At 44.3% G+C, this 27,500-nt stretch overlaps 1 protein-coding gene across 3 annotated transcripts in view; it reads left to right on the forward strand.

Moving 5' to 3' along the window:
- Positions 1-27,500, forward strand: part of LOC147018854 (protein transport protein Sec31A-like) — a 197,475-nt gene that overhangs the window by 96,600 nt on the left and 73,375 nt on the right. For all 3 annotated transcript variants that reach the window (XM_085898953.1, XM_085898951.1, XM_085898952.1), the window contains exons 11-14: positions 785-1,060; positions 5,827-5,901; positions 6,144-6,221; positions 6,405-6,504. In XM_085898953.1, the coding sequence (XP_085755079.1) occupies positions 785-1,060; positions 5,827-5,901; positions 6,144-6,221; positions 6,405-6,504 (529 nt within the window). The remainder of the gene's footprint in view (positions 1-784; positions 1,061-5,826; positions 5,902-6,143; positions 6,222-6,404; positions 6,505-27,500) is intronic.

Genomic DNA, 27,500 nt, shown 5'->3' on the forward strand with positions numbered 1-27,500 from the left:
AATGTGTATTACTCGTTCTTCTCACCGCCCACCTCACAATTTTTTTTTCAGGGTGAAACTTCAAGGTCGATGAGGGAGGGGTAAATGTTGTCCGATTGAAAAAAAAAAAAATTCACCAGGAGAGTTTTTTTCGACTATTCCAATGAATCCCGGGGGTTGGAGCTTAGAAAATCCGAAGTTGAGGAATAAGGACCACCCTAACATTTATATGTATATGTATATATATGTATATATATATATGTATGTACATATGTATATATACATATATATATATATATATATACATATATATATATGTATATATATGTATGTACATATGTATATATACATATATATATATACATATATATATATGTATATATATGTATGTACATATGTATATATACATATATATATATATATATATATATATATATATATATATATATATATATATATATATATATATATATATATATATATATATATATATATATATATATATATATATATATATATATATATATATATATATATATATATATATATATATATATATATATATATATATATATATATATATATATATATATATATATATATATATATATATATATATATATATATATATATATATATATATATATATATATATATATATATATATATATATATATATATATATATATATATATATATATATATATATATATATATATATATATATAGTATGAGTGAGTGTAAAAAAAAAAGTAGAAAACTTTTTTTGAATGGAATCCAACACAGTTCCTTCTTATTTCTTCAGTTTGGTGGCCGTCTTGTCACATTTGGTTGTGAGCACTCAGGTCAGCAACAGCATCAGCCATCTACTGCTGGATATTCTGCACAGGGCTCTTTGCCTGGTGGACTTGTGCAGTCTCACTATGTGTATGTGAGCCAGGTTGTTACTGAGCCGCATCTGCTGAGCCGCTCAGCCGAACTTCAAGCTGCCGGACACACTGGCCATTTGCGTGAATTTTGCCATGCGAAGGTCCAGGCTTCAATAGACCCATTAGAAAAGGACATCTGGAGCTTCCTACAGGTGTGTGAGATTGCTGAGCTAAAACAAAACAAAAGTATGACGTTTGGTGGTTTTATGTGGTTTTTGTGTTTGTATGTATGTTATAGGCTTATTCATGTGATCCGTACTTTCTAGACACATGCACATTCTAATAGTACACACTTTATCGTTGCACTTACATTCTTAATACACATACTTTCGAGACGTATTCACATTCTTAATAGGACATCCTGTATCGACATACTCACATTGTAATATTACGTTCTTTATCGGCGTACTCGCATTTGATTTGTACATACTTTCTAGATGTATTTACATTCAAATTGTACATCCTTCTTGAGGTACTTGGTTGAAAAAAGATAACATGTAAAACTGGTGACCTCCAGGTGGAGTTTATAGCCTACTTTAGCACTTTATGTGTGGACAGACAAACAAACAAACGGACCCAGATGCATTAACTTAACACCAGAGAGCATCCCAATATGCAAAGCCCATCTGTGTCTCCTTTGTACAGTACTCTAACTAAACTTGACGAAAACAAAAACGAATTTGAAGATAAAGTTAAGTGGTAAATTGGAAAGCATCCCAAAATGCGAGTGGGCAAAATAAAGAAGCACGGACGCAATTTTACAACAAACAAACAAAAATCCCAGCTGTCTTGTGCTGTGCACTGTAAGACGGGCTAATCAGGGCTATTTGTACTTGTCATTTAACATTATTATCAAATTATTAATTAGTCTTCATATTCTCATAATATAGGTTTGTTGAAGATTTGATGACAAAAGCTCAAATGGAAAGAAAGTTTTGCCATGGACACGCACACGCACACGCACACGCACACGCACACACACACTCTCTGAATGGAACCCCTTAACTTTACGAGGCAGCAGGGCACAAATCGAATCCCATCACAGTGCTTGCTGCACGACCTGCCAGAAACAAGTGCCGTCTGCCTTGCTGAACACCAATCAAGAGGTTTGCAGTCAGGCATATTAAATCCACCCAAAGAAGCACACTGACTATGACACGATGCTGATGTCATGCACACAAATTATACCAACACATCACTTCCAAACTAAGACCCATCCATATGGTACTCAAGCCTTTACAGACTGAGATTAAAGTCTATGGCCAAAGTTTTAAGCCTGATGAGCCCACAACAAGGGTGAAGTCTAGATCGACATCTCTGCTTTCCTCTGTTTGTGACCATAGGTTTTAAATCTTACTCATAGTCATTATGAGTAATACCAACAATTAATGAGAAGTCGGCTAACCACTTATGGTCACTGAGCTCTTCTGCAGGCTTCCTCTTCATCTCAATAAACAACTTCTTCTTTATGGTGATAGAACATTGGTGAATGAGCTAGCTCACTTTACAAAAATAGGACTGTGCATCCTGAATCTCACCTGGATCAGAAGCAACAGTCACTCAAACCCCCACATATCCCATTGGACCCTGATTTATTATTTTTTTTCATGCAGTGAACAAACGTTGGGACATCTACAGGTGATGAAGGTTGTGGTCAAGTTTCATTGAAATTGTGTGTGTAGTTTCAGAGAGGAGAGCAAATACCAATTTTAAGCTCACCAGACTAAAGGGCAGGTGAGCTCATGGTACACAAGGTCACCATGTTTTCATTCGATATCTTCCAACAGTGTTTTAAAATGATCTGATTATTTATAGGGCTTCACCTTTGATGAAGTTTATGGTTTATACCACAACTCACCTCACATTCTTGAGTTGGACTTATTGTGCAGTGGCACATTCGCATGATAAATTTCATGATTCAGCTTTTACATTTCCTCAAGTGGAGTTACCATTCCCTTTTGTAATACTCTTATCTGGATGGGTTTCTGTTGGTAGTGAATGCCACTCATTGTATCAGCTTTTAAGTTGTGTTGTTCCATTGCTGAGAGCTTCAGTTAACTTGTCTTCTCTTGATGTCGTATCATGCATAGACTGGTGAAGCCAATTCCTCTGTGACTTCAAATTCAGTTATGACACCATGGACAAAGATGGCTAATTGGCTTATCAATGGCACTTGCACTCTCGTCTATGCCGTGAAAATTGACCTCATAGTTTTCCACACATTATTTTTATGGCCTCTCTATTTTTGCAGTCATATCATTTATTGCATCAGAAAGTCCTGTGTGACAGCCTTGAGCTATTGATGTTCTTTTATTCTTGGGCACAAATAACCTTCTGTTTGTATGAGACACACTTTATCTGAATAAGGATTTTGGCATTGTTGGAATCATTAGTAAATATTGACTCATGAGTAAGTTCACTTTATTAACTCACCAGAAATTTAGGTCATTGAAGAGCGAGAAGTTCCCACCAGTTCCCAACTGGTACCAGTTGACGTCTATAACAGCACTCGGGAGAGCGCACACCTGAGCCAGGCTGAAGTTTACGTTTTGTATCCCACTGATGGGCCAGATCACCATCCAGACCTTAACCAAAATCGAATCAATTTGGCCTGGTCACATACCGAAGTTGTCCAAGTTTCATCCAAATCGTCCATAACTTTTTGAGATATCATGCTACATATTGTTTTTGGCACCCTCTTTCAACAGTGAAGAATCGCTTACAAAATTCAAGCATCCATATCCAGGTCTTAACCAAAATCGTATCAATTCATCATTGGCTCACACCAAACCTGTCCACCAAGTTTCGTCCAAATCCATCCATAACTTTTGGAGATATCATGACAGACAAATTTTGGGAGTTTACTCAGGCATGGTTTACTGAAATAACATATGTTCCAGAGTAGCTTTTGAGGGCTGAGAGAGCAGTAGAGCAAGAAAGACTACAGGAAAGAAAAAGGAAAGTCACAGACCTGTCTGCAATGTGAGAGCAACAGGCCTTATGATTCAGCCTGATTGCAGGGGATTCAAATAATGTTGAGAGCTTTAGATTCTTCAGAATCGGGAGAGGTAGGTGTGATGTTCGTACACTACCAGTCAAGAGTTTTAGAATACCCACATTTTTCAGTTTTTACAGAAATTTAAGCAGTTCAAGTCCAGTGAATAACCTGAAATGGGACAAAGCTAAGTGGTAAACTGCCAGAGGTTAAAAAAAAGTTAGGTTACCAAAAACTGAAAAATAATGTCAATTTCAGAGTTTTTAAAAAAGCCCCTTTTCAGGGACCAAATAATGGGTTAGCAACTGCAGCTGTTCTGCAGCAATGGAAGTGAATTAAGCCTTGAAAGTTGATGCAAGCAATTCCTTCAGGTGTCCCAACTTTTGTTGATTAGTTACAAACCCTCTCTCTGTATAAAAGCAGTGTTGGAACAGACTGTGTTGCTATACCTTCTGAAGCATTATTTGGACAATATTGCACTGCAGGAAATAGTATATTGCTATCATAATGGCGAGAAAAAGACAATTAACAAAGGAAGACAGACAGACCATTATAACCCTTAAAGGTGTAGGTCTTTCCTTTGGAGAAAGTGCAAAGAAGCTAAGGTGTCAGTGAGTACAGTTTCCTACACCATCAAAAGGCACTTGGAAACCGGAGGAATCTCTGACAGGAAGAGGTCTGGCAGACCCAAAGCCACAACACAATCAGAAGACAAGTTTCTGAGAGTCAACAGCTTGCGTGATAGGCGACTCACAGGACAGCAGCTTCAAGCACAGCTTTAACACTGGTTGAAGGAAGGACGTCTCAGTTTCAACTGTGAAGAGAAAACTTCGAGTTGCAGGTTTGACAAGTCGAGTGGCAGTAAGAAAGCCATTGCTAAGATGGCAAAATAAGAAAAAGAGGTTTGCCTGGGCCATGAAGCACCGCCAATGGACTACTGAAAACTGCAAGAATGTCTTATGGACCGATGAATCAAAATTTGAAATCTTCGGTTCATCACGCAGGGTTTTTGTATGCCATCGAGTAGGCAAAAGGATGGTTCCTCAGTGTGTGAAGCCAACTGTTAAACATGGAGGAGGAAGCGTGATGATCTGGGGCTCTTTTGCTGGATCCAGAGTGGACGACTTGCACAGCGTGACTGACACCCTGAACAAAGGGGCTGCCACAGCATTTTGCAGTGAAATGCAATACCCTCTGGTCTATGCCTAGTTGGTCAGGGGTTCATCCTACAGCAAGATAATGACCCAAAACATACCTCCGGGCTATGTCAGAACTACCTTTGAAGAAAAGAACAAGACGGTAGGCTTCAAATAATTGAATGGCCAGCACAGTCTCCAGACTTAAACCCCATCGAGCTGGTTTGGGATGAACTGGACAGAAGGGTGAAAGCAAAGCAACCCTCAAGTGTAACACATTTGTGGGAACTTCTACAAGTGTTGGGAAGAACTTTCCGAACAATATTTTATTTCCATTGTGGAAAGAATGCCACGAGTATGATCGGCTGTTACAGTATATCTGCAAAAGGTGGCTACTTTGATGAGTCAAAAATTTGGATTAAATTTTGTTCAACAAAACGATTCCATGATTTCTTTTTTATCTGCAATTGTTTATTTGTTCTGTGCTTTAATTTCAGAGTACATTGAAACATTAAACTCCTGAAATTTCAGTAAAAACTTGAAAAATGGGGGTGTTCTCAAACTTTAGACCGGTAGTGTATGTTGGCACATGAGGGAGAGCAGTACTGCATTGAACTATGGACAAAAACTTTGTAGGCTGTGAATAGTTCTGATTTTTGAATCACTAATTTTGATGACAAACGAAAAATTTAATATTAATTTTGGTCATAAAAATGGTATTTTTTTAGGATTACTGTATAAACATTTGCACTCTCTTTTGTGTTGTCTTGCAATGTCTACCTGCCAGGTCAACCTTGAACCAGATCCACGAAGCAAATTTCTGAAGTTGATTGGGTACAACCCTGATGAGCTGGCTCAAAAGGTGAATTAGTTGGGACACATGGGCATATAGCACTCCACGTAGCCCGACTGTCCAATTTAACTGTTGAGTTTATTCGTGTTGTGCATGTTAAAAGTGCTGCATCTTTCCTGTACTTAATGCTATTTGTATTATTTTTAGACATTTTATCTCTTATTTTCTATGCTGCAGCCTGCTGGCATGCAGAAGTCAAAGATTGCCCCTATTTTTAATCCAGTGCTGTCTGTGCTCTGCCTTCCCTTCAGATATCTACTGCACAGAGTGCAACTTCAATGGGGAATGGAACCATCTTGGCTGAAACCTCCCGGAAAGAAACATCAGAGGTACAATACTTATCATTTGCAGTAACCTGATTATTTTGGCAAACATTACAGCCATTTGCATTAATTATGACAAGCTTCACAGTTGTTCTTATTTAGGCCATTGCATTTATAATGCTAACTGACTTGCTCACTATATTCAGCCAAAATAACTAAAGTAAAACCTCGTCCTTTTGTGACTTACAGGAAGGCCCGTTCAATGAGACCCCTGCTAGCAAAGGTGACTCTGATGAACCAGTCCTTATTGCCCCGGAACGGCTTGCTCTCGAGATACCCGTTTCTTCTGGTAGGGACGGGCATGTCCACAATATGGCAGAACCCATATGACGAGTGTGCAGCATGGTATAAATGTTTTGCTCCATAATGAAAAATGCATAAATCTTTGGAATATATTTTTTATGGGCCATCTTATTGTTATCACTATGACCTAAGTAGCTATCCAATGATATTGTTATGGTTCGAGGTTCACCACGAGGGGAGGCCCTTGGGTTCCTTCCAAATGTCCGGTCCTGAGGCCACCAGCCACAAATAACTCCATGGTCCTGCGGGTTGCTAAGCAACCACAAATGTCAATTAACTTCGTCAACTCTAGCAGGGTTATCCATCAGACTCCGTTTACCTGAGGAGGTGACTAAATTAACTGCCTTTCGTGCCCTCAGCGCACACTCGGGTTACTGCCGAGTGATAGTCAGTGTATGCTGGCTGACGAGTCGAGCCGATCGGTGGGGTATAACTTCTCGTCTAACTATACTTGTACACTGTGTTGGACCAATGAAAGAAAGGACAACCGAGACAGATTTGAAAGAACAACCAGCAACTATTTATTTACACATATAAGCAATGGTGAAAAGCACATTATTTACAGTCCTTTATTCACAAAAGCATGCAATCACTAAAGCAAGTGTTTACAGGCAAAAAACAAAAGGCACAACAAAAGAGCAGACTTAACCCTAACACATATTCTTGTACAATCTTATTTACACAAAACACACATGACCATCATTCATTCCGGGGAGGAAGAACGAGACAAGAAGAAATAAAAGTACAGAGCGTGGGGTCGACTCCTTCCCTCACCTTACGCAACCCAATGGGGCTGTGCCGGTCCAAATATACTGGGGAGGGGGGAAAGGATGGGAAAGATGGGCGGTCGAGTGGTGATGTGGTGTGATGGGATGTGTAGCCTCATCTCTGAGGTAGCCAGACCCAGTAGGCAAGTCCTTTCCAGCGTGCAAGACATGTGAACGGCAAGCAGCTCCGTATCTGCTGTACCTACAGGAACAGCAGCTCCAGATGAACCAAGCCACATAGCCTTTCTAATTGCTCTCCTCTGCACTCTGCGCTCCTGTCTGCACTCTGCGCTCCTGTCTGCTCCTCCACGGACAAGCTTTTGGTACAAGGACAAGGACCAGCTCTGAGCTGCTTTCTCCTCACAGAACATGGCTTTTTCCCATCTGTCTCATGTGAGCATCTTTCTCATTTGTGCGCATTAGATGGGGGTGGGTCCACGATCTAGTTTGTGGAAAATCCCCCTGTCTCTGAGGGCGCTTTCAACACAGCCCCCAACCCTCCTTTCACATACCCAAGGCAGCGATGAGGGCCCTCTGCTTCCTCCCTTATGTGCAAACATTCAGTCTACAGTGTGCACTGTATTGTGCATGCTAGACACGCTGCACTCCACCCTGCATGATAAAAGCGCCGCACCCAACTTTGTACTCGAGAAGCGTTGTCCCACAGGAGGAATGTGGATGTGCGGGGAAATAATTTGGTGCCGGTCTGGAGTACCAACTGTTTACAGTGAGCGATGGGTGCTTGGTGGCAAATGATAAAAGAATGTCGATTTGAGTGGTAAGGAAGACAGACGCACCGAAGAACAAGAATACACCTGCGGGATTGAAAGAAAGACTGACGGGATTAAAGAGGGGTTGTTGAATTGAGGCTTGGTGAAAGGAATTATTGGTGGATTCAGAAAGGCAGAGGGAGGGGGGATTTTTTGAGTGGACTGATGGGGTATTGAAAGAAATATTGAAAGTAGCAGAGTGTTTGCAACGGACCGATGGGGGCATTAAAAGAAAGACTGAAAGGAGCGGAGGGAGTGGGGGGGGGGGTGTAGGAAAGACGTAATGTTGTGGGGCCGGGTCTCGGTGGCGAGCACGACCGCCAGATGGAGCAGTAGAGTCGGCTCCACCGAACACCCGGAATCTAGATCGTGCTTCTCGGAGAATTCCAAAAGGCACGGGACCCTTACAGGACCGTGAATTGCCAATAATTTGACCGCGTGGAGTAGGGTTAATTGCCAACTTCAATATACCTAAGTATCCACACGGCAAAGCTACCGGGGAACCACACCCTCGGCAGGCCTCGAGTGGAACGAGCCGTTACCGTGCTCGAACCGTGCGTAACCCGAACGGATGGTTACCGAGGCCCGTCGGTCCAAATGTACAATTACGGCAACGGCCTTCCTTGATCCCGTTCGCAGCGTGGCAAACCAATGGTAGAAAGGACAAGGACGAGCTGGGACATTCAACAATAGGGGTATTTATTTTACCATAAGCGGGGAGGGGAAGCACACAAAGAGCAGGGTTATCACGACTAAGCAAGGCAAATAATGTACAACAAAAGCACTTAACAATTCTACTTAGAGACGGGCCCACACTCAGACACACACCCAAAGAAATGTACCCATCGGGTCTTTATTCGGCTCTCCAGCTGAGGAGGATAGTTCGGCTGGGAGTCAGGACGGCTGGCTACCTGGCCACGAGTGCGCGGCTGGTTGTCCACCCCTTCCCGGAGCTCTGGTTGCCAGAGGACGGACCAGGGCAGCCAAATCCAGAGGAGGAGAGACGAGGTGATCTCTCTTGATGAAAATCGACCGCTCGCTGTAATGCGCCAGACAAGACACCTCCGAAGCGCGGGATGCAGTCCGCCGCAAACCCAGGCAGAGACGTGCACTCGAGCAGACTCAAGACGCAAACTCTCTACGCTCGTCCCGACAACCACACTCTCCTCTTCGGGAAGGAGGGGCCTGTTCTCCTGGCCACTCGCCTCCTGGTTGGTCGGACCCATCGCGCGATTCCCTGGCCGTCTTCCATTGGACGGGCTTACGGTAGGCGGGGCAACTCCCACCCTTCTGGGTGGAGTCCCGATCGGAGGCGTTTGTCGCTCCACCTACCTCCTCACCTCCGGCCATGTGCGTAATGGCGATGGTGCTGAGTGGGAGATGGGGGCGGTTGAGACGCCTGCTCCTTGCCGATTGGCCAAAGAGGGGCACCATGCTCATGTTAAACTCCGCCCACGCACGCGCTCGCCAGAAGAATGCTGTGAGCAGTTTTGTTGTGAAAGAAAAGATGGGCGTTGTTGTCATTGTTGTAAGTGATGTAAAAGAAAACCCTGACTATCAAAATAACTCTGCAGCGCACGAACATTTAATTTCCATTAGACAAGGGACGGGACCCTAACTAGTAACACGTACTTACCGATATAACTGATCTATGTGACCTGGCTGTTGTGTGCACATGGCTGCCAGATTCGTAACAGTAACACCAGGAATTCACAAACTAACTTCAATGCAGCCCCCCCCCCCAAACCATTAGACAAGGGGCAAAGGTCTACCTACATATAGACTATTGAAATAACTCATTCCTGGGTCTCCTACGTGCCCATGTATGTATACTCTCCTCTGAGGTATATTTCCAAAACCATCACAATATTTTGACCCAATGACCCAAGTATCTGTCAAAGGTTTTATATATTTTTTATTTATTTATTTTTTTTTGAAAGAGTTTTGTGGGAAGCTGAGATCTACCACTTTTTTGTTTTGTCAATTTTTATAAACATTTTGCACTACATTTTCTATATAATATTTGGTGGATTACAATTTCTAGTTTTGTTATACAATGTGACGCTTTTAAAGAAGTTTACAAATAAAATGAAGTGCAGCTCATATGGCCCATTGATGCAAAGCAGAGTTGCTTACCATGCAAGTTAATTTTGCTTTCTGCAAATTTTCTCCCATTTTCACCTCATTCCGGTGTCTCAGTGGATCAGTTTCTTGTCACGAAAAACATAATGTATTTTGCCAATTTTTGGCCTCATCGTTTCACGTCTGAGCAATTTGATCTCCCTTGATCTCCATTAGGCCGTTGATGTTTTAATCGAGCTACATATCAAGTTTTAATTCTAATCTGCAGTCAGAGCAGTCTCCTTGACTATTGGGCACCATCCTGGACAGGTCGTCACTCCGACACAGGATTCCAGCATGCTGACACTCATTTTGCCAACCTCGGAAGGATGACAGGCAGAGTCAGCTCCACCTGGTATTAATTCAACAGCCGAGGGGGATTTTGAACTCAGGATCCTATGATCCCAAACCCACCACCCGAATCATTAAGCCAACACCAGGCATTATATATCATATATAATATATATGCATGTATGTATGCATGGATAAATATTGTTGTGGGCCGGGGACCGTTGGCGAGAACGACCACTAGGTGGGGGAGGTTACGTCGTCTCCCACCAGACTCCCCAGAATTGTAGGCCGTCGCTCTCGGATAACTCCGTGAGCCGGCGGGTCGCTGAACCGACCGTGGATGCAAATATCTCAACCGCGTAGTGTAGGGTGTTTTTGTCTGGAACCAATTTACCTAATTAACTATGCAACTTCGACTACCGGGGAAACCACGCCCTCGGCACGTCTTGCCTGAACCGGGTCACTCTACCGATTGGGGTAGAGTTCCAACGACCGACTATCAACTCCGGTTCGGGTGCAGTCGAGCGGAACTGCCGAAGCCGTGCCGGCTACGATGAACCGATTGCCAGGGATAAAAACCTGCCTAAACTCAGATCCAAACCATGCTGGACCAATGCAAGAACGGACGGAAACGAACTGGGAACATTTCTAGTAATGGTAATTTATTTACAAATAAAAAAGACACAGGGCAAGACTTATCGCGGATATGCAAGCAAGAATTTACAATGATGGAAAACACTTAACAGTTCCACTTATAAGACGGGCCCACACACTCAGACGCACACTCAGATGATTTATTAGAAGATCCCAGCAGCCAGAGAGGGAGAGACGAGCTGGGAGTCGCAATTCACGTGGGTACCTGCACGTTGACGGCAGGGAGTGCTCCACGGTGCGACACCTGCTATTGGTCGTGCGGCTCGGCCCACAGTCACACGCGTGGGAACCGTGCCCATGGAGGAATTTGAGCGGGGCAGTCGGAGTCCCAGGGTGGAGATCAGGGTCACGGACGAGACCCAGGAAAACTCCACGAACGCCAGCAAAATGTCGAGCGCACACAAACCAACTTGCTCCTCCAAAATAACTCTCGTTCCTCCTTCAAGAAACTTACTCAGAACCAACGACCGAACCCCCTCAGAACTCTCCGCTGAGGATGGCGTCATAACTTTTATGGACCTCCCCGAATGGGGCGAGGGCTCGGTGGAACAGACGTCACTGTCTGCCCTGATTTGACAGGGCTCCCATGGGTCCGCCCTTTCTGGGCGGGATTTCGGCCATGCCGGAAAAACCCCGCCCCCACTCCACGCGTGCCCATACTCGTCAAAAAGAAGTTACAAAGTTTGTGGAAGCCGAGAAGGAACTGCCAGAGATTCTGCCTCGGACAGCGAGTCGCTGGTTAGGCGAGTGAAGCGCTTGTTCAGTGGTGTTGTCGGTTTGTTTGTTGGATGGTCTTAGATGGTTTGTTGGATGGTTCGTTGTATGTAATAACTTACCTAAAAGGACATCGCAACGCACACCTTTGATTCTCCTACAAGACAAAAGGAAGGGACCTGTCTCACATGTACTTAACGGAATAACTTACTCTTGAGACATCTGTATGTTTGAATTCTATGGTTTCCAGATCCGTAACAATATATTCATTCTATATGAGGTGTACTCGATTACACCTACACACGCACACACACAAGAAGGCATGTAAGACGTTGGCCATTATAGAGCTTGCAGCGTTTGTGTGAAAGATTTCTAAGGATATCCCAAAGACTCAATATCTCGGTGGGCTGTCGCCGCATATAGACTGGGAGCCCAGACGATTTATTCATGTAAAAGATGGCAAAAGGTTTGATCTCACGAATGTGAGGTAACAACTCCAGATATATGATATATAGATTGCTGCCAGGGCAGACGTGAGGCTTTGACCACTATCACCCCTGCCAAGGGTCTAGAAAAATGACATTTATTTATGTGAATGACGGCAAGAGGAAAATCACCCTCAAATCTTTTGTTATGGTCACCTGAGTATTGAATGAATAAACACAGGAATTTTAGGAGCGGCCTTGACCTTGACAGCAACGCCAATACGTGACGTCATCCAACCGTAGTGTACTAAAGTACCAATTTGAAAGTCCGTTTGCTCAAAAAGCAAGCCGTAAAGTATAGTATTGTCGAATATGAAATAGTGGCTTAACTATTTTCAAGGTCGTCAATGCCATGTGAGATTTTATATCTTATAGTATTGACATTAATCATGACCGACTACTATAGACTGTAAATAGAAATGCACGTATTGTTTCACTCACGGGTTGAGTGCGTCTGTGACCTACATGCGTAGACCTGTACTACTGTCACAGTGGAACAAATGACGCCAGTGTGCAAGTCTGTATACGTCTCAGTCAGTCTTGTCATAGATGGCGCCTCCAGTGTGGTTATGTGAGTAGCATGCTTTCATTTTGCCTTTGTTCTTTCCTATGCAATTTTCCATGGTCCACCTAGTGATATTCAAAATGGTGAAGATGATAAAATGGGTATGATATTCATCATTCTTTGACGAATGGAAGCTGTTTCATGATGGAGTGTGAGTGAAATATTTTGAATTTTAATTGAATGATTCGATCAGCACGACCTGTCTCGCAATAGTTATTGTTCCTGTTCCATTGACAGGATATGGAGCATGTCAGCCCATATTGCATCATTTGTAAAAAGAAAGAAGAAAGCTTTGAGCTAAAAGTTTTCAAAAAGGAAGTTTGGAAACGGTGAAAAATGTTGCTGGACGTCGCAAGGCTTTCATCCGAGATTCCTTTGCCGGCGCCACAGAATATATAAGCAGTATCGAGGGACTGGAATCACACTTCTATCATTCGCAATGCCTCAGCCATTTCATTGAGCAGGCGCTGTTCATCAAGTATTGTTATGAATCTGGCAGCCATGAGCACACAACAGACAGGTCCTATAGATCAGTAAAATTGGTAAGTATTTGTTTCTAGATAAGGTCCCGTCCTCTGTTTAATTGGTGATTAATTGTACGTGCGCTGTGAATTATTTTATAGTTAGGATTTTTACATCACCAACAACAACGACAACAACCCTCTGCTCGCAGCATTGTCCGTGCTCTTTGCGCGCTCGCTGGCATGTGTGCGTAGGCGGGATTCCATGCCCCAGGCGGTGTGGATTTCGCACCAAATATGGGCACGGAGCGTTTCGTTCTGGCTGTGCGCCAAATAAGGGTATGCGTCATTTTCCGCCCAATGGGTGACGCACGGACCAGAGCTGGGGCGGTCCTTTGCACGAAGGGGGAGCCACGACACGCCGTCCACCCAATGAGAGCAGGTGACGGGGGAGCTGACCGTGCCCCAAAAGGCGACGGAATTAATTGAAGATTATGTCCCGTCTGCTCGAGTGCGCTTCTGTCTGGGTCTGCGGCTGACTGCATCGCGCGCAACCGAGGCGTCTCGTCTGGTGCATTACTACAAGCGGTCGACCATCTCATCACGGGAGATCACCTCGTCTCGCCTCCTCTGGGTTCGGCTGTCCTGGTCCGTTCTTTGGCGACTGGTGCTCCGAGAAGGTGCGGCCAGGTAGCTAGCATATTCTCTTCCCTCAGCTCGTCTTCCCTCCGAGCTGAAGGGGCAATAAAGATCTCGAGGTCCATCTCTTTCTGGGTATTTGTGTGTGTGTGTCTGTGTCCGTGGGCCCTGTCTCTTAATATAATTGTTTCAGGAATTGCTTGTATATTTGATACCTTCGTGATTCATGATAACTCTGCTCTTTGTGTGCTTCGCTTCCCCCCCATTGTAAATAAATCCCCTCTAGTTGAATGTCCCAGCTTGTCCTTGTCCTTTCTATCATTGGTTTGCCGTGCTTCGAACGGGAATTAGGAGGCCTCATTGTTGTCGTAATCGTGCAATTGGCCGGCAGGGTTCTGGTACTCTCCGCTCGGGGTACGATTCGGATCTGGCTTTGCAACGGCCCGGGTCGCGCAGATCCTGCCGAGGGTGAATTTCCCCGGTAGTTTGACGACGTGGGTATTTAGGTATATTGAAATTGGCAATTGACCCTACCCCACGTGGTTGACCAATTGGCGATCTTCGGTTTGATAAGGGACCCGTGACCTTTCGGATTTATCTGGAAGGTACAACCTAAATTCCGGGTGTTCGGTGGAGCCGACTCTACTGCTCGCCACAGAGACCCGGCCCCACAACAGTATAAAGGCACACTGGTAGATGATGCATATCTCTTGCAAAATATGATATCCAACTGTGATGATGTCGAATACTGTCGAAGAGTGGTCGAGGATTCCTCAGTGACGATACTCATCCATAGATATGAAACCTTCTTTCATGGCGTCATCGATGGACAATAGGGAAGTACAGCAGCTTATTGGGCCATATACGTGTACCTCATCAACAGGGTGTATCGGGAGCTCCAGCGAGCCGTTCGTACCAATGACGTTGGCGGATACGTCCATATCCTTCCATCTGTGATTGAGGTATGCTTTGCGTTGAACCGGCCAAATTATGCGAGATGGGGATCGCTCTTCCTCCACCAACTTCCCAATTGGACCCTGACGCACGCAACATCTTAGAAGCTGGTGCCTTGCCCATTCGATGTGCAGAAAAGTCCAACTCGAGGTGTGCAATTGACCTAACCTTGGAGCAGACCATGAATGAGGATGCTGCGTCTCCTATGAAAGGCATATCGGCCTTTAGAAACTCTGAAAGTGCCTTCAGGAGGTGGTCCGTCACTCTCACTCAGCGTGGTATGGCCCTGTCAGAGCTTCGGCAACTCGTCGGTCTTCAGTCGGGCAAGGAACCAGCGAATCAGCTTCGAAGTTTGAGAATTCTACGTGACAATTCTGATATTGATGCCTTCTCCAGCGCTCTCAATAATACTTGCAACCCATTCACAAATCAAGCGCCTGCTGAATTGGTCAACGTGTCAGGGAAGTCAGCAAAAGAGGAAACGAAGAAATTCCTTCTCGACACACTTACTCGGGGGGGGGGGGGCAGAACGCTGAAAGAAATTCGAAAGCGAGTGCGTGGTCAACAGTTCAAGATTTCTCAAAGCCGTGGCAAGGTCCAAAATTTTGAACTTTGCTGCAGAGAACGCCAAAATATGCAGATCTTCTTCTTCTTCTTCTTCTCCTTCTCCTTCTCCTTCTCCTTCTCCTTCTCCTTCTCCTTCTCCTCCTCCTCCTCCTCCTCCTCCCGGCTGCTCCCGTTAGGGGTCGCTACAGCGGATCAACCATCTCCATTTCGCTCTATCCTCCACATCTTCCATTGACACTCCAACAGCCCGCATGTCCGCCCTCACCGCATCCATGAACCTCTTCTTTGGCCTTCCTCTTCTCCTCCTGCCTGGCGGCTCCATCTTCAGCATCCTTCTCCCGATATACTCCGCTTCCCTCCTGTGCACTTGTCCAAACCATCTCAATCTCGCCTCTCTCACTTTGTCTCCAAACCGTCCTACCTGCGCTGTCCCTCTAATATACTAATTCCTTATCCTGTCCATCCTCGTCACTCCCAACAAGAATCGTAGCATCTTTAACTCTGCCACCTCCAGCTCCGCTTCCTGTCTTTTTGTTAGCACCACCACCTCCAAACCAAACAACATAGCTGGTCTCACTACCGTCTTATATACTTTCCCCTTCACTCTTGCAGCCACCCTTCTGTCACAGATCACTCCTGCAACTCTTCTCCACCCACTCCATCCTGCCTGCACTCTCTTTTTCACTTCTCCACCACACTCTCCGTTACTTTGGACAGTTGATCCCAAGTATTTAAACCCATCCACCTTCCCCACCTCCACTCCTTGCAACCGCACCATACCACCACCCTCCCTCTCATTTACGCACATGTACTCCGTCTTACTCCTACTGACTATCATTCCCCTTCTCTCCAGTGCGTACCTCCACCTCGCAAGGCTCGCCTCAGCCTGCTCCCAACTCTCCGTACAGATCATGATGTCATCCGCGAACATCATAGTCCATGGAAACTCCAGTCTGATCTCGTCCGTCAACCTGTCCATCACCATTGCAAACAGGAAAGGGCTCAGAGTCGATCCTTGGTGCAATCCCACTTTTACCTTAAACCGGTCCGTCATTCCTACCGCACACCTCACTGCTGTCACACTGTCCTCATACATATCCTGCACAATCCTCACATACTTCTCCACCACTCCTGACTTCCTCATACAATGCCACAACTCCTCTCTTGGCACCCTATCATAAGCTTTTTCTAAATCCACAAACACACAATGTGACTCTTTCTGGCCTTCCCTATACTTCTCCATCAACATTCTCAAAGCAAACATCGCATCAGTGGTGCTCCTTCCTGGCATAAACCCATATTGCTGCTTACAAATCATCACCTCTCCTCTCAACCCAGCTTCCACTCCTCTTTCCCACACCTTCATGGTGTGGCTTAACAACTTTATCCCTCTGTAATTTCCACAGCTCTGCACATCACCCTTGTTCTTGAAAATCGGAACCAGTACACTTAATCTTCACTCCTCTGGCATTCTCTCACTTTCCAAGATTTTATTAAACAATCTGGTTAACAACCCCACTGCCATCTCTCCTAAGCACTTCCATGCCTCCACTGGTATATCATCTGGGCCAACCGCCTTTTCACTTTTCATCCCCTTCATAGCAGTCCTCACTTCATCCTTACTGATCCACCCCACTTCCTGATTCACTATCTCCACCTCTTCCAACATTCTCTCTCTCTCATTTTCTTCATTCATCAGCTCCTCAAAGTACTCCATCCACCTTCTCAACACGCTCTCCTCTCTTGTCAGCACATTCCCATTTGCGTCCTTTATCACCCTAACCTGCAGCACATCCTTCCCAGCTTGGTCCCGCTGTCTTGCCAATCGGTATAAATCCTTTTCCCCTTCCTTTGTATCCAACTTCTCATACAGCTCGTCATATGCCTTTTTCTTAGCCTTTGCCACCTCTCATTGCCTTTCGCCGCCACACCTTGTACTCCTGCCTACTTTCTTCATCTCTCTGACTATCCCACTTCTTTTTCGCCAACCCCTTCTTCCTTATACTTTCCTGTACCTCCTCGTTCCACCACCAGGTCTCCTTATCTTCCTTCCTCTGTCCAGATGTCACACCAAGTACCTTCCTGGCTATCTCCCTCACCACTTCTGCTGCAGTTGCCCAATCATCCCACCCATCTTTACCACCATCCAACACCTGTCTTGCCTCCTCCCTAAATTCCACGCAACAGTCTTCCTCCTTCAGCTTCCACCATCTGGTCCTTGGTTCAGCCCTCACTCTCTTCCTCAACCTCACCTCCAAAATCATCCTGCAGACCACCAATCGATGCTGTCGAGCTACACTCTCCCCTGCCACCACCTTACAGTCTCTAATCTCTTTCAGGTTGCATCTCCTGCTTAAGATTTAATCCACCTGTGTGCACTTTCCTCCACTCTTGTTTGTCACCCTGTGTTCCTCCTCCTTCTTGAAATACGTATTTACCACTGCCATTTCCATTCTTTTTGCAAATTCTACCACCATTTGCCCTTCCACATTTCTCTTGTTGAGACCATACCTTCCCATCACCTCCTCATCCTCTTTATTCCCTTCCCCAACATTCCCATTGAAATCTGCTCCAATCACCACTCTTTCATCCTTGGATACACTCTCTACTACTTCATCTAACTCATGTTCCTCTCCCGAGCTCAAAGCGACGGTACTCCCAATAAAACAGACAAGGCAACCCTCATGAAAGCCCAAGAGAAAAGACAGAACGTTGTGATCATGGATGCCAATTTGCCACGTATCAAGGCCACTGCAATTGATGGCGGCAATATCCTCCATGAAAGTATACTCCAGCACAGCAAGTCTTCATATGTAACCATGGCTTGGGATCTTTTGGTGAAAGTTTGTTCCAGTCGAGGAGAGCAAATTCATCTCGTACTTGAAGGGGCTGTCACACCTTGACGTTTTAGCCAGCGTATGGCAACGTATCAAAATGTATGTAAAACGCTGGCATACGCTGAACTATTGATGTCTTTTTTTTTTTAAGTTTTTGGCGTATTCATAACGAGTTGGACGTATGCATAACGTAATAGTAACGTACACAGAACATTTCGATAACTTATAGATAACTTGTCCCAACGAATGCTTTTGCGTGTTGTTGGCGTTCACAACGTATGCTCAACGATAGTCTAACGTATGCATAGCGCAGCAGCGTATCGCCAACGATCATGTGGCGTAGCCTATTAAAAGGCTGCCGCTCGACGATTCAAATCATAACCGCACTAGACATCGAAGTGTCAACATCACCGTCATGCCCTGTCACACCTTGACGTTTTAGCCAGCGTATGCCGATGTTTGAAAAATTTGCCGAATACGCTGGCACACGTCGAATACGTTATGGGTAAGTTTTGTATACGTTAAGAGCACGCTGAAGCACGCTGGCATATGTCATAGTACGACGAGCACGTCAACAAATTTTAAGCATGCTCAAAATCTTTCGACGTATTGCAGCATATGACTCGCACGTTCCGCATACGCTGGCCATAAGTTGTAGGCACGTTATGCGATCGTAGACACACGTTACTTGTAAGTTACTCATATGTCGAAACGCGTCGAGGTAATGTTTAGCGTACTCGAAACTTATTTCTAACCTATGAGTAACGTGCTTTGAACCTATGTGTAACGTATCTCCAACGCATATTGACGTATGTAGACTTATTTGATTGACGTCTTCCGGATGACCATAGAACTTACTGAACGTGTTTCTAACTTACAGCTACCGTATAATGGCGTATTGGCAGCGTAATTGGTATATAAAAATGGGCTTTACAGGAGGAACCCGTCAGTGTTTCAGACTCCATGGTGAGTACATGTCAGTAGTATCAGTAGTAGTTGGAGTTGAGCATGTCATTAGTAGTAGGTCCATGTCAGTAGTAGTCGGTGAGTGTGATGGGGAGGGTGTGGGTGATGATGGATCCTCCTTGCGTCCGCGTCCACGGCCACGGCCAGGAGACTTCTTTGTAGCATTCTTCGAAGTTTTCTTCGGCTTTTCTTTTTTTTTTATGTTTTTCTCCGCTGAACTATTGATTTTTTTAAAATGTTTTTGGCATATTCATAACGAGTTGGACAAATGCATAACGTATTAGTGACGTACACAGAACGTTTCGATAACTTATAGATAACTTATACCAACGAATGCTTAGCGTTTTGTCGGCGTTCACAACGTATACCCAACAATAGTCTAACGCAGTGTTTCTCAACCGGGGTTCCCCGGAACCCTAGAGTTCCGCAAGAGGTCGCTTGGGGTTCCGCGAGAAACTAATAAATAGGCTAATGTATTTTTGAGTAGTTTTTGTTTGATTTAATATTCGTAATTTTACTATACACGTACGGCATATTGTTGGAAACTCCTTGGTTGTTATAATAGAGGCTTCAACCTCTTATTATTTACAATTATAACAACCATAGGGAATGTATTTAACGATGTCTATATGGCGCCAGTGTGAAACCGCCCTCACTGGTGATTGGACGTCCTGCACGCGGTGGATTCGTGTATCATTGAGTGACTGACTCAGGTACGGAACGCATGCACGGTGTCCATCTATCTTCTCTGTGCTTCCGAGCACGGTCTCTCTCTCTCTCAAGGTTAGTTCTTCTGTTTACCTTTATTGCTTCAGCTTTATTAACCTCCGCCATCGAAGATGGATGGAGGTTACTGTTTTCACCCCTTTATGTTTGTTTGTTTGTTTGTTTGTGAACAGTATTACGGAAAAACTCCTTGACGGATTTCGACGAAACTTGGTGGGTGGGGGGGGGGGGTTAGGTCTGGTCCAAGGATCATGCAATTAGATTTTGGACTTGGTCCAAAATCCAATATGGGCGCTATGGCGGCCAATTTGAAAAAATATTTGAATCTTTTTTTTTGCATTTCTACATGTTTTAAGTGATTTCCAACCCCCCCCCCAAAAAAAATGTTTGAGAAAAAAATTTTTTGCAACTTTTTTTCAACAAAATTTCGATTTCTTTTTTTTGCATTTCTACATGTTTTAAGTGATTTCCAACCCCCCCCCCCCCAAAAAAAAATGTTGGTGAAAAGAACTATAACTTTGTCAGCACTTGACATATTTAATGAATAAGATATAAGGTTCACTTGAGTGACCCAGCAGTATTGGCGGCGGAGGTTCTGCACTCTCGCGAGTGCTCCCCCTCAAGTTAACCTCCGCCATCGAAGATGGACGGAGGTTACTGTTTTCACCCCTGTCTGTTTCTTTGTTTGTTTGTGAACAGTATTACGGAAAAACTCCTGGACGGATTTGGACGAAACTTGGTGGGGGGATTAGATATGGTCCAAGGATCATGCCATTAGATTTTGGACTCAGTCCAAAGTCCAATATGGCCGCTATGGCGGCCATTTCGAAAAAATATTTGAATTTTTGTTTTTGCATTTCTACATGGTTTAAGTAATTTCTAACCAAAAAAAAACATTGTTAGAGAAAAAAAAAATTTGCAACTTTTTTCAAAAAAATTTCGATTTAATTTGAAAAATATTTTAATTTTTTGTAGCATTTCTACATGTTTTAAGTGATTTCCAACCCCCCCTCCCCCCCAAAAAAAATTTGCACCTTTTTTTTTCAAAAAAATGTCGATTTTTTTTTTATTTTTTTTTGGCATTTCTACATGCGTGTCGATCTTGTTTAGTTTATTCAATTGTGGTTCAGTCGAGTCTGATCTGTTTTGACCTACAATGAATAGGATATCAGATTCACTTAAGTGACCCAGCAGTATTGGCAGCGGAGGGTTTGCACTCTACCGAGTGCTCCCTCTCTCGTTTGTTTAAGTTTTGTTGATGAAGTTACATGAGGTGTGTTTTTTTTTTTTTTGATTTAAAAAAGTTTTTTTTTTGTGAATGAAAACCTTGGTGTGAGGTCTCATAAACGAGCAGTATGTTTTTTTTTTTTCATTGCCAATAAATTTGACAAAAAGGGGGTCATTTTTTCCTTAAACCAGGTATCCGAAAAAAATATTATATTTACCACGTGAACTACGATAAAAATATAAAAGAGCTAGATATTAATAATGGTATATAATAATTTTTATGCAGGGGTTCCCTGAGACATGAAAACTATTTCGAGGGTTCCACAAGGGTAAAAAGGTTGAGAAACGCTGGTCTAACGTATGCATAGCGTGCTGCAGCGTATCGTTGACGATCACGTGGCATAGGCTATTCACAGGGTGCCGCTCAACGATTTAAATCGCTGCGGCTCAACGATTTAAATCATAACCGCACGAGAAATCGAAGTGTCAACATCACCGTCATGACAAAGAAAACAAACAAACAAACAAACAAAACATGGAGTCTAGAACAATGATGGGTTCCTCCTGTGAAGCCCATTTTTATATACCAATTCCCCTAAACGCTGCCAATACGCCATTATACGGTCGCTGTAAGTTAGAAACACGTTCAGTAAGTTGTGTGGTCATCCGGAAGACGTCAAATATGTCTACATACGTCAATGTGCGTTGGAGATACGTTACACATAGGTTCAAAGCACGTTACTCATAGGTTCAAAGCACGTTACTCATAGGTTAGAAATAAGTTTCGGGTACGCTAAACATTACCTTGATGTGTTTCGACGTATGAGTAACTTACAAGTAACGTGTGTCAACGATCGCGTAACGTGCCGACAACACGTTACTCATAGGTTAGAAATAAGTTTCGGGTACGCTAAACATTACCTCGACGTGTTTCGACTTATGAGTAACTTACAAGTAACGTGTATCAACGATCGCGTAACTGCCTGCAACTTATGGCCAGTGTATGCAGAACATGCGAGTCATACGCTGGCATATGTCGAAAAATTTTGAGCATGTTTAAATTTGTCGACTAGTTCGGCGTACTATGACGTATGCCAGCGTGCTTGAGCATGCTCTTAACGTATACAAAACTAACCCATAACGTATTCGACGTGTGCCAGCGTTTTAGACGAATTTTTCATACGTTGGCATATGCTAGCTAAATCGTCAAGGTGTGACATCCCCTTGACAAATGTCAGTTCCCATCCATCAAAGATTGCGAGCGGAAGTGTCGAGGTGGAGATGTTCGTCGGGTGTTCGTTATCACTGGACCAGATCAGGCTTAACGTCAGAGTGGAACGGAGCAACTGAAGAACGGTGCCTTTAAAGAACAGTTTGTCCGTTTCCTCATGCAAGAATGGAGGAATCTACAATATGGGTCGATCATTGGGAACAAAACTGTGTACGTTTCGCACGATGGAAAATGTATGGCGATGAAGAACGATGAGAACCTATTGCTGCAAGTGGACGAACCAGATCACCTTCAAGTTCGTCACGAGGAAGCTGATACGCTAATTGCTTTCCATGTGAGCAACATCACTGGTGGAAACATTGTGGTGAGATCATCTGATATTGACGTCCTCATCATACTTCTTGGTCTTGTAGGAAGGTTGAATGATATGCATATCATTATGGATTATGGTTCGAGCAACAACCGAAGATGCATCGATGTGTCACATCTGGCTGCCAGCCTCGAGGAAAAACAACACGGTCTCACTTAAGCAGTAATTGGGCTGCATGTATTGACTGGATGTGACCACATCATCATTCAGCAAAAAGGGCAAGGTGAAGCCCTTGGAACATCTTGAGGCTGATCCAGATCATGTTACGGCATTGCGATCATTCACGTCCGCTGACATGGATGTTCCAGCCATCACATCATATATATATATGTATGTTCATTGTATAGCTGCAACACCTCTGACATAAATGAGGCACGATGTCAAGCCTTTATGTGCATGAGTGGCAGGAAAGGAAAGACGCCACTGGAGCGGATAAAAAGAATTAACTGAGCATCTCTACCTCCTTGCGCTTCAATGCTCGAAAATCACCTCAAACAAACTCAGTTTGTGGCAAGAATGTGGAAGAGGGCCAACCAAATCGATCCAACTGGTGGGGAAAGCCCAACAGACTACTGCTGGGAAGAGACAGCAAATGGACTGGCAGTAAAATGGTACTCCGGCAATTCACTCCCAGAGTCCCTTAAAGCCCCAGTTCCAAATTAAGAGGAAATTGGTGGTGAAACGATGGATACGGAAGCTGATGATATCAAAGCAAACGCTACGGAAGATGGTGATTCCGACAACGTTTGGAGCGAAGATAGTGGTGACAGTGGAGAAGACGAAAACATTGTCTGAATCAATGGTCTGGGATAGAAACCCCCAGGGAATTCGATTCCAGCATTGGCTTTTTCAATAGAAAGTGTAATACATTTCCTATAGACACTTCACTCGGCCATTAAAGATTCAAGATGACCAAAAATAAAAGAAGACTATAAAAGATTAATGATGATTGGCTGAAACAATACGATTCATGATGTCATGAAATGGTCACTCGCTACTCTGGTAATACTTGAAGACTTAACCTTATATGCCGTTTATATCAAATGGTAACTCATTAGTAGGGTCTAACTGGCGAAAGGCCCTGTCACACCTTGATGATTTAGCCAGCGTATGCCGACGTATGATTTATTTGTCTAAAATTTGTCTAAAACGCTGGCACACGTTGAATACGTGATAGGTAAGTTTTGTATACGTTAAGAGCACGCTGGCATACGTCTTGGTACGCTGGCATACGCCGTAGTACGCCAAGCTCGTCGACAAATTTTAACATGCTTGAAATTTTTTGACGTATGCCAGCGTATTACTCACACGTTCCGCATATGCTGGCCAAAAGTTGTAGGCACGTTACGCGATCGTTGACACACGTCGACACACGTTACTTGTAAGTTACTCATAAGTCGAAATGCGTCGAGGTAATGGTTAGCGTCAGTGTTCCAGACTCCATGGTTTTTTTTGTTTGTTTTTTTTTCTTCGGCATGATGGTGATGTTGACGCTTCGATTTCTAATGCGGTTATAATATTGTTGCGAATTCATTCCCGCCGGCGTCCGAACGGCCACGTAACTCGAATCGCGGCACGTCGCCCACCGGACGGACAATTCTGTTGTGACCCTCTCGGACTAACGCCGGGAGCTAGTCACGGGTGGGCCTTTCGGCCTCACCACGATCGTGCCAATGGGCCCCCCGCGTGGGATAGGGTTGCTCGCCAAATTCGACCTACCTAAGTACTCACGCGGAGGGTAGACCGGGCTATCGCACCTCGCCGCAGGTCGACTCCGGACACGGGCCACTTTAAGCGACCCGTTCCGTACTATCGGGATAACCGAGCGGTGTTATCGTCAACCTGGACGGTTCGATTAATTATCGGGCGTTTTAGCCCACGACCAACCCTTTACGTGAAGTAAGATGGAGATTCAATAAAGGAAAAGACGAAGCGAAACGGGAAAACAGTTCAACATAAAGCACATTTATTTCGCGATGAACGGAAAGCACACATATACAATTACACCAAAAGCAAATGTAAAAGAAGAAGAAACACACAATAATACACAAAAAGCAATTGTAAAAGCAAAACACAATGCAGATATACCACCGACTACCGAGCACACGGCAACACTTATACAGTTTTACTTCACAGACGGCGCCGACAACACATATACTCAAAGCAAAAGAAAAAGGGACCACCCTCCACTATGAGGGGGCAGACGGCCTGGGGCCGAGACCGCGTCGGGCCTACCCGTCTGATGATGAGCCGCAAAATGGCGGTGGCGCCCCGACTCCGCGGGCCTCGCGGACAGTGTCTGGAATGGGGTGGGAACGGGGCCCCCTTCTCGCACTATCTCAGCGCGGGGGGAAACAGGAGGGGGTTGTTGATGCTCGGGGGAAGGAGGATATCTCCCTGGCTCGGGTCCCGCGACGAGCGTCTCCACCACGACCTCGGTCGCGTTGCCGGCCTCTCCTCTCCGCAGCTCCCCGACTCTGACACGAGCACCCCCTCGACTGCCTTCGCCGCCGCCACCTCTCCAACTCTCCACAGCTCCGTCCAACTGCCTTCTCCGACTCCTCTCTTGACTGGCTCTTCCCAACTCAACTCCGAACTGCACTGTTTGGCGAGCGAACGCGGCCCTTTATACCCCCCGTGGCCTCGCTCCTTCACCTTCGAACCCTTTACCTCTGGCTGGCTCCCCATTGGACAGAAGAAAAGTGGGCGTGAATGCTTTTTGATCCGCGAATTTGCATATAGCGACCACACTCCGACGCACCTGGAGGCGGGGCCAAATCGCCCCACGCTCGCCGATAGGACGGAACAGAAGTGGGCGTGAGTCGTTTTTGATCAGATTGCTTCGGAAAGGCTGGTGCCTCTGCACCCGCTGCTCGGTGTGCGCCCTGCACGAGTCCAGTATCGGTGCCCACAAGCGGCGCGGGAATGGTGGTGATGCGATGGTTGCGAGGGCGAGTTGTGACGGTAAAGGTCGTGGCTGTTGTCAGAAGCGGCGCTATGTGTTGGTGGTTGTTGTGTGATGGCTGTTGAGACGTGGTTGGTGGTGGTAGTAATGGCAAGCGGCTGGTCCAAAATAAAGATGGTAAAAGAAAAACGGCTATCTAGAGGGGTCGTACCAATGAATGACATTTATTCCCTCTAAACAACGGGTTTGGGCCTAACCACACATATACTTACAGAGATATCTCACCTAAGGGATCTGGAATGGTGGTTTGCGAATTTCGGCCAACCACAACAATATGTATGTATGTATGTATATATGTATATACATATATATATATATATATATATATATATATATATATACACACACATACGCACATACGTATTATTAACGTGTACATGCACACACACATACACACATCAACACATACATACACACACACACACACACACACACACATACGCCGCGCATCTGTACGTGCATCTGCACACGCACATACGCTGCGCATCTGCATACGCACATACGTACATGCGCATACGTACGCACACACACATACGCATGCACACATACGCATACATACGCACATGCACATACGCACATACATGTACGTATTATATGCACGTATACATACGTACGTACGTACATTATTATTACGTACGTACATACGCATGCATACATGTACGTATTATTATTATTATACGTGCATGCATACGTATATTACATGCATATTACATATTGCTGCATATTACATATATATATATGCATATTATAGATTACATATACGTATATGTATTATTATTATATATATTATTATTATTATACATACCAAAGGATATATATATGTGGCTATATGTTGTGAAGCGGCGTTGATATATAGACATATATATGTGATATGCGGATATATACCGTTATTAGTGGTATTATTATTATAGTATATGGCAAAGGCTGGTCCAAATATATATGTATGGTAAAGATATATATATGTATATATAGGCTATATATGATATGTATGTATATGTAGCGGCCTATATATATTATTATTATTACGTATAATTTTATATATATATATATATGGCTGTATCTGAATGGTTGGTCTATTATTATCCCCCGTCAAAGAGAGCATATACATGTATGTACGTGTTACGCATACGTATTATTGCTGCACATACATACATACATACACACACACACATACGCATGCATATGCATATACTACGTACGCATACGCACATACGTACGTACGCATGCATGTACGCACACACACACACACACATATCACGTACGTACGCACGTACGTACGCACACACATATTACACATTACACACACACACATACGTACGCACGACACACCACACACACACATACGTACGTACGCACATGTACACACACACAAGTACGTACGCACACACACATACGTGCACGTACGCACACATGTGTACATGCAATGTACGTGACATACACACACACACACACGCACGTACGCACACACACACATGTACGTACGCATATGTGACACACACACATGTACATACGCACATATGCACACACATCCGCATACACGCACACACACATACACACGCACACACATACATATATGTATGTACACACACACACACACACACACATGCGCGCATGCACACACACACACACATGTACGTACGCATACACACACACACACACACACACACACACA

The sequence above is a fragment of the Eptatretus burgeri genome, chromosome 10 (genome assembly GCF_056783735.1).
Source record: "Eptatretus burgeri isolate ZD-2024b chromosome 10, Ebu_testis_v1, whole genome shotgun sequence".
Taxonomy (NCBI): Eukaryota; Metazoa; Chordata; class Myxini; order Myxiniformes; family Myxinidae; genus Eptatretus; species Eptatretus burgeri.